Source organism: Montipora capricornis, chromosome 1 (genome assembly GCF_036669925.1).
Source record: "Montipora capricornis isolate CH-2021 chromosome 1, ASM3666992v2, whole genome shotgun sequence".
In the NCBI taxonomy this organism is placed as follows: domain Eukaryota; kingdom Metazoa; phylum Cnidaria; class Anthozoa; order Scleractinia; family Acroporidae; genus Montipora; species Montipora capricornis.
In genome coordinates, this window is record NC_090883.1 from 2,578,628 (window position 1) to 2,586,127 (window position 7,500).

The 7,500-nt window shown below is 42.2% G+C and overlaps 1 protein-coding gene across 1 annotated transcript in view; it reads left to right on the forward strand.

Annotated features, from left to right (window-relative positions):
• Window positions 1-7,500, forward strand: part of LOC138054579 (uncharacterized) — an 84,332-nt gene that overhangs the window by 15,022 nt on the left and 61,810 nt on the right. Inside the window, 10 exon segments of the mRNA XM_068901082.1 lie at window positions 1-118; window positions 212-244; window positions 715-759; window positions 762-992; window positions 1,523-1,681; window positions 2,215-2,256; window positions 5,194-5,226; window positions 5,792-6,073; window positions 6,784-6,951; window positions 7,013-7,054. The exon segment at window positions 1-118 is cut by the window's left edge and continues 50 nt beyond it. Coding sequence (XP_068757183.1) covers window positions 1-118; window positions 212-244; window positions 715-759; window positions 762-992; window positions 1,523-1,681; window positions 2,215-2,256; window positions 5,194-5,226; window positions 5,792-6,073; window positions 6,784-6,951; window positions 7,013-7,054 — 1,153 coding nt within the window.

Here is a 7,500-nt window from a genome sequence, read left to right on the forward strand (position 1 = left end):
TACCGCGGGCGCCGATACACAGGGTGCGCAAGAAGTCGAAAGGGAAAGTACTGGTGTTCAATCAGCCCCAACTACAGCAAAAGCAAACTGTGGGGGTGGTGCAGGGGAGGAAAGAAACGTAAGTTTTTGGCCAATAGTGGGTTGTCTTAAGTGACGTATCAGTATATATTCCAGCCAGTTTGCAAAGGTATACTTTTTTTTATTTTCATAGCCTCGGTTATCAGAGTGACACCAAATGTTCTTGGTAAGTACCAACAATTAATTTATTTCTCAGCAATTACGCTTCCTGTTCTTGAAACCAAGAGTGACATACCGGGGCTGATATCTCTAAAATGCATCCATTCAGATCCATGGTGATTTCAATAAGCGTCACAAAGTTCTCCCCTTAGAATCAGAAGTGCTTAGGCGTTACTTGATAATGATGGGGACTAAGCAAAATCATCTTAGAAGGATTGCATTCAATTGGACGCACGCTGATTTCAGTAAGCGTCACGAGGTGCCAACAACTCAACCCGTGACATCAGTGCGATTTGTGTTGTTCTCAAAACTATGCCGACGCTTAATTACTTCAGTTCGTACAATAGGGGACCTTCGTGGTCACACCTAAAGCGGGACCAAAAATATAAGAAACTAAGGAGTAAATATCGCTTTTGAAAATAAATGTATCAATGCTTTTATTCCCTTTTTTTTTTTTTTTTTTTTTTTGCTGTACAGCTAGACCTATCGGCTGTTTTCGGGATACTGGTCGCCGGGCCATCCCACAAATGGCCGCGACGTCCTGGTACGGGGCTTCTATCGGAGACGACTGTACGCCATCGTGAAATGCGCCGCCGCGGCCAAGAAGCGAGGTTACCGAGCCTTTGCAGTGCAGCACCAGGGATGGTGCGCGACTGGTCCAAGGGCCCATGTGACGTACCGGAAGTACGGACGTTCCGGTAAATGTAGGAATGGCAAAGGAGGTCCTTGGGCCAATGACGTTTACTTCCTTTCAGGTATTTATTTGAGAAGGTGTGGATGAGGTAGAATGTTTCTCTATCAGTTGCATCTTTACTGATAAGCTTTTTACATTGTATTATTTACATGCATGTATAGTATAAAATTTCTCTCCTATTTTATTACCTTTTTTTGGTTACTCAAATCTGCGTTTGTGTCTTAGTGGATGGATGCTCAGCTTCGAACTCCTATTCCATAAAATCAGGGAATTTTCATTCTGTGATGGTGTGTTGAAATTGTGCGTCACAATCTCTTGGAGAATCTTAAAGGACGTCATCGTTTACATACATCTCAAAACCCCTCAATTGTATGCCTTAACGGTTTCGTAATCAGTGTTGCAAAAGCGCTAATGAGCTCATACATCCTTTGTAATTCCTAAAAATTAAAGGGGGAGCTGATAACATAAGCAGCACGAATTTCTAAGATGATTGATCATGAACTTATTAATGCTAATGAAGCAAAATTTGTAAAGATTTCGCTATTGATCCTTCAACGTCATTAAACCTATCAACTGTTCCTATGTTTTCAGGCTCGTGCAGAAAGCGAACTACATCTCGTTACTGCTGCATTTTCCCGTTCATCTACAAAGGACGTCGCTACAACAGCTGCACACGAAAGAACCACAATCGGCCTTGGTGCGCCATGACACCCAACTACGATCGAGACAGAAAATGGGGCAACTGTGCTGGTAAAAATTTGTTGTTGTTGTTGTTGTTTTTTGTTTAGTTTTTTCATGTTTTTGCCACTAGCGCTTCTTCTAGTGTAGTGGCTATCACGTTCGTTGCCATGCGAGAGAATCGAATTCGATTCCATGCCAGAGCTCTAAATGTGACTAGGCTTTCTATCCTTGCGAGGTCGGCAAAACGAGGATCTGTGTGCTGTGGAAAAGAGCCTTACCTTCGTGATCACAACTTTCCAAACAGGATCATATGCATTTGAGTTGTCTTCGACTATAGCAGACCACTTACTGTTTATCACAGTAAATAATTGCTTGATAATAGTGATATCATTTATATAGGATATAAAAAAGACCACGTTTTCTGATTTGTCAACAACTGCGCACTAGTAGGCACGTTTTAAGTCCCAGGGGACTTATCTAAGCACGAGTGCATCTCAGAGCAGAGTGTAGAACCATAGAAATTTTGGTTAGTGTATTGTTGAAATTCTCGTTATTTGACTCCTTTAAATTTATTAGTTCTCTTTTCTGCTTTTTGTAACCAGGACGTCGGCCAGTGCGACCCATACGGCCAGTAATTCCTAAAGGTAAGAATGTTTTGTTTTTCATGATCTTCGACTGTTTTAGGGTGCGTTTTTCTTAGGAGCATCCGAAAACGGATTTGTGAACTCAGATCATATGGATTCTTCACTACCGAAAAACGCAAAATCCGAAAACGGATCATTTGGCATGGCAACGCGTTTTGACCGATAAAATACTTAAGCAATACTACCGGTAATTCTAAACTTACTACTAGCTAAGATAAACGTAATGGCCTTAGTTAACGTCAAACTAGATCAGTCTCTGTAACCTTATTTATAACCTTATTCTTTTCTACACACTAAAAGGTTGAGTAAATTAAGCTAACAGTTCAGTCCTTCAAACAAATTCAGTTAAACAGTTCAGTCTTCCAACCAACCAGCAGTCCAGTTCTTCAAAAACCAACAGCAATTTTTCCACGACAACTTCTCTACACCTCGGCGCCTACTTCTCCTCTGGCACTTCAGTTCTCTTTCTTTGACCTGTTTCTTCTCTCGTTTCTTAAACTTGCTCCTTGATCTCCTCGTTGCCTTCTTTTCTTGCTGCCGCTAACAAAGGGGTTTTGTGTTCGAATTTCCCGGCCGGCTCCCGCTACGGTGCTCAGCTTTCCTTTTTCCCTCAGACCTTCTTATTAGAACCTTTCCTTTTGTGTTTCCTACATGCATCAACCACCACAACCAACGTTTTGCCCTGGTATAAATAACCTGGGCCAACGCCCTTAACATGCATTCCTATGTTTTTTTCTAAGGTCTAGTATTACGATGACATTCCACATAACAATATGAAGTTAATTACAAGATCTCAGGCGATGTTACTAACACCAAATAATCAACACTTATGAGCTACAATTTGACAAGCATGAAATCTGAATCTGAAGCCTTTATCATTCCATGTCGGAACATAGGCCACTGACAAAGTCAGGTGCCAGGTGTTCGAGCTGGTGCCAAGAGAGACCTCTCGACTAGATGGTGTGGTCTGTGTCTCTCCTCCAGCTGTTACACGGTCTCCCTCTCCGTCTACTTCCCTGTGGGTTCCAACCAAGGGCTTGTCAAGCAATGCAGTCCTTCGAAGTTCTAATTAAGTGTATGGCCAATCCAGGCCCATTTTTTGGTCATCGTCTGTTGCAGGTCAAGCACCTGTGAGGCAACAAGCATGAAATGCAACGATTTAAACTGATAGAATCATAACTAATAGAGGGGACTGGTTTGGAAGCTCGGCAAACATCAAAAGAGCAAACAAAGATGCCAAGATTTAGTTTGGAAAGTCCACGATCGTGCACAATCCTTTGTTTTGCGCAACACGTTTCTATTGGTTAGTTCCTCAGTACGGAGTAAACAACTATTGTGTTTTGTGCACGGTCAAGGCCAAAAAAGAGAACAAAACCTACAACAGAGAAAGTTGTCGGGTTTCATAACCATCCCCCTCTAGTAACTATGATATAATAGAAGAAAGAGACATATATGCAGTAAGGGAATTTTTTTCCGTGAAGGGTCCATTTAGTTGAAAATTCGTCACAAGAAAAGAAATAGTTCAGAGATCTATAAAAGCAGCTGGTAAAAACATTCCCTCTTAGTTAATTACAAATCGACGACTTTCAAGGGTATTTTTTTCACTAAATTCTTTAGCTGTAGGAAAGGTGCGTGCAACTTCTGTAAAGCACCTTTTTGGTGTAGTTTTCTTGCGTAATTTTTGCACAGAAACCTACCTTTTTTCGACTTGCTCGTGATTACGATTATGGCGCGAACAAACTGGTAACTGTTGTGCACCATTTTTGCATGGAAAACCGCTTGTCAAAAATAATTTTCTCGGATCTTGTCCCAAAAGAGCGCTCAGGTGGTGAATCTCATAAATCCGGATTTGGATTTGATCTGAAAAATCCACCCGGAGTGTGGATTTTTTGGATTCATGATCCGTTTTTGGATTTCATCGAAAAACCGCAAAATCCGTTTTTAGATTCAGAAATCCGGATTTGAATTTTCTCAAGAAAACGCACCCTTAGAAGGATAACGTTTCTTCTGTGTTGATATCGTTCAGATAGAGCGGTGTTCAAATGTCTGTCGAAAAACCAATACCAAACTAATAACTCCGACCAATCACAACAGGAGCAAACAGCGCGAAGAACCAAATCAGAATTATTCCAAGCAATTACCTGTAACTTAGTTAAAGTGCGGGGAATATCGCGCGAACAAGACGGTATTTGTTTTGGTTTTGCTTCTCAATGATTAAAAAACTGGCAAGAGATTTTAAAGCCAATCACTAAGCATAGCAATCGCAATCGCGTATTTACTTTCGACAGTCATCTCAAAACTGTTCTTACTACTTCCATTTATTTCCGCATCCGTTTCCTGTATCCTGCACCTCGCCGCATTGCATTTCCTTTCCGCACCGGTGGCCATCAGTTGGTTGACCATCGAGCTGTCATGCGGGAGGTCGTGAGTTCGACTCCGGCCGGACCACCACTCAGGGCCTTAAAATAATTGAGGAGAAAGTGCTGCCTTTGTAATAACATCGGCTAATGGTTAGACTTCAAGTCTTGTCGGATAAGTACTATAAACCGTAGGTCCTGTCTCACAGCCCTTCAATGTTCTTGAATTATGTGGACGTTAAAGATCCCACACACTATTCGAAAAGAGTAGGGCATGTAGTTCCCGGTGTTGTGGTCTGGCCTTTCCTTCAGCAATGTGGTCGGCTTGGCGGAATCTTCTGAGTGGACTACTGATCGATTAGACCACATAACAGCAAAAACAAACAGTAGTATAATCGAAGGAGACCAAGTGCTGAAACTGGAAGAAGAAGAAGATTCCCGGCCCTGACCGCCCGAGAATCCCTAAACCCTTGTGCGTCTTTTCCATCCTGTACCGTGAAGTTTCCTAGGAGCTGTGTGAAATTATGTTGTTGTAAGAACCGTATAAAGCCGTGATGCATTTTTTTTTTTTATCTTTTAGGGAGAGTAATCAAGATTACTAGAGCACTTGTTGGTAAGTAAATTGCAATTAGATATTTCACATTGACGTTGTTAGGAGGCTCCTCGAGACTCCTTAATTATGATTGCATTTTATGCACTGTAGAATCCACCGTAGAACGTTTGCGTCAGAAAGCCGCCATTTTGGCCCTGCGATCGAGTATGCAGAGGCATGGGTCTATCCTTGATATGACGTCATAAACTGCTTTGCATTTAAGTCTTCAAAATGAAAGCCACCATTTTGGCTCTCCGACCAAGCTTACAGGGGCATGGGTCTATTCTGGATATGACGTCACAAGGTGCTTTGCATATAAGTTTTCAAAACGCTTTTGCATTGCAAAGCAGTTTGTGACATTAAATCAAGAATAGGCAAACGTCTTTCTAAGCTATCGCTGGGTCATGAGTCAAAGTGGCAGCTATTTTTGCTGTGTTGAGACAATTTGTGTGTGGCACACGTAAGCCAAACTTCGAGGTAAAATATGTTCGTTGACATTAGGTGCTCTTAAAATGAAATACATCAGAAAACGATGATAATCGATGCTCTAGGAAATTTTAAGAATACTTCTTTTTGCTTGTTTCAGCAAAGGGTATTGGCTGCTTCAAAGACACCGGTCGCCGAGCAATTGCCACCTTGGAGGGAAAGAGTCGTCTTCTAAAAGGCAGCTATCGCAGCAGACTTAATGCCATCGAAAAATGCGGTCTGTCAGCAGAGAGGCGAGGTTACAAGGTTTTCGCAGTGCAGCATGGGGGATGGTGCGCCGCATCACGGACTGCCTATCGCACGTACGCAAAATACGGCAAATCGAACAAGTGTAGGCATGGGAAAGGCGGCCCATGGGCAAACGATGTTTATTTCTTGAAAGGTGGGTTTATTTCACTTAACTCCACTTTCTGTGTAAGCCGCATACAACCCACATTCATCTATTCTCTCTGAATTTGAATTTGACCAAATTTTCGTGCTTAACTTCTTCACGGACGCCGTACCACAGTCCTAGGAAGCTGAACCCTTCACAATAAAAACATACAATCAAGAAGATGTTTAGGCAACCACAACGACGATGACGACAAGGGGCCGGTTGCTCGAAGCCTGGTTAGCGCTAAGCGTTGGTCAAGAGGTATCAAAACCTATAGGTTTCCATGGTATTTGATGCTGGTTAGCGCCAGCCATGCCTTGAGCAACCCGGGTAAGAAAGTCTCAAATTTGCATAGTTGTGCACGCCTTGCACGTGCGTTTTTCATTTCTGTACATTTCGCAGCCGTTCTCGTTCTTTCCACGACGTGAAATCAACTATTTTGCAGTTGTGTGGACGACGTAAGCACTTGACATATTTTTCGTTTTCTCTTTCCAACTCTAAGCCGCTCGTACAAATTTAATTCCAGGATAGTTAGCAAAAATTTTGCAAAGCAAACGACTCTGAACAATCGAGGAATGATCACAGAAATACGAAGTTATATTTTCAGGTGACGTTCTCGCTTTCGTCGACGTCGTCCTCGCTTAAGCTCCCTAATGGCGGGCTCTTTTTGGCGAGCAGGGACTGGAACCTTCTTTGTTTTCGTATATTCTCTTACCCAGGTTCCTGTCGTACCAAAGCAACAAATGGCAACTGTTGCGTGTTCCCGTTTATCTACAAACGTAAACGATACTATAGTTGCACTAAGAAGAACTCTGCGCGGAAATGGTGCGCAACAACGCCAAATTACGACCGAGACAGACTATGGAGCAACTGCCGAGGAGTTAGCGGTATGTATAAAAAGACTATTTTATTAATTCTAAACTCGTAGTGGACTCTGGGTAGCCCCAGTCCCTTGCGGTTGCTCCCTTCAGATAGCTCCCTTCCCGCCCCGTCAGTATGATGGTTCATTTGAAATTACAAAGTTGTCCATGAACGAAGGTAACACCATTAGTGGTTGTGTTAGGTAAAACTGATCTGGATCTTAAATCTTAAATCTTAGATCTTATTTTCACGTTTCATAACATTTCTCTCAAGGTGGTGATTACGATAAATAGTTTATGATGTCAGCTTTTTTTTTTTTTTTTTTGTAGGTCGGCCAATTAGAGTCACTCATTATTTGAGAGGTAGGTTTGCCAAAGAGTATAAGTTACGCGATTTGGCGTCTCACTTGAAGTTGGAGACTTATTGTAAGATTAAGTTTTGCAAGAGTTCCATCTCATCAAGAGAAGTAACCCAGTAAGCGAAGCGGTATTCAAAACACGTTTTGCTTCCACCGCAGTCTTTAGCAATGCAACTGACCTGAAAGCAAGGCTGAGTCAAACAGTGAAAGGAATATA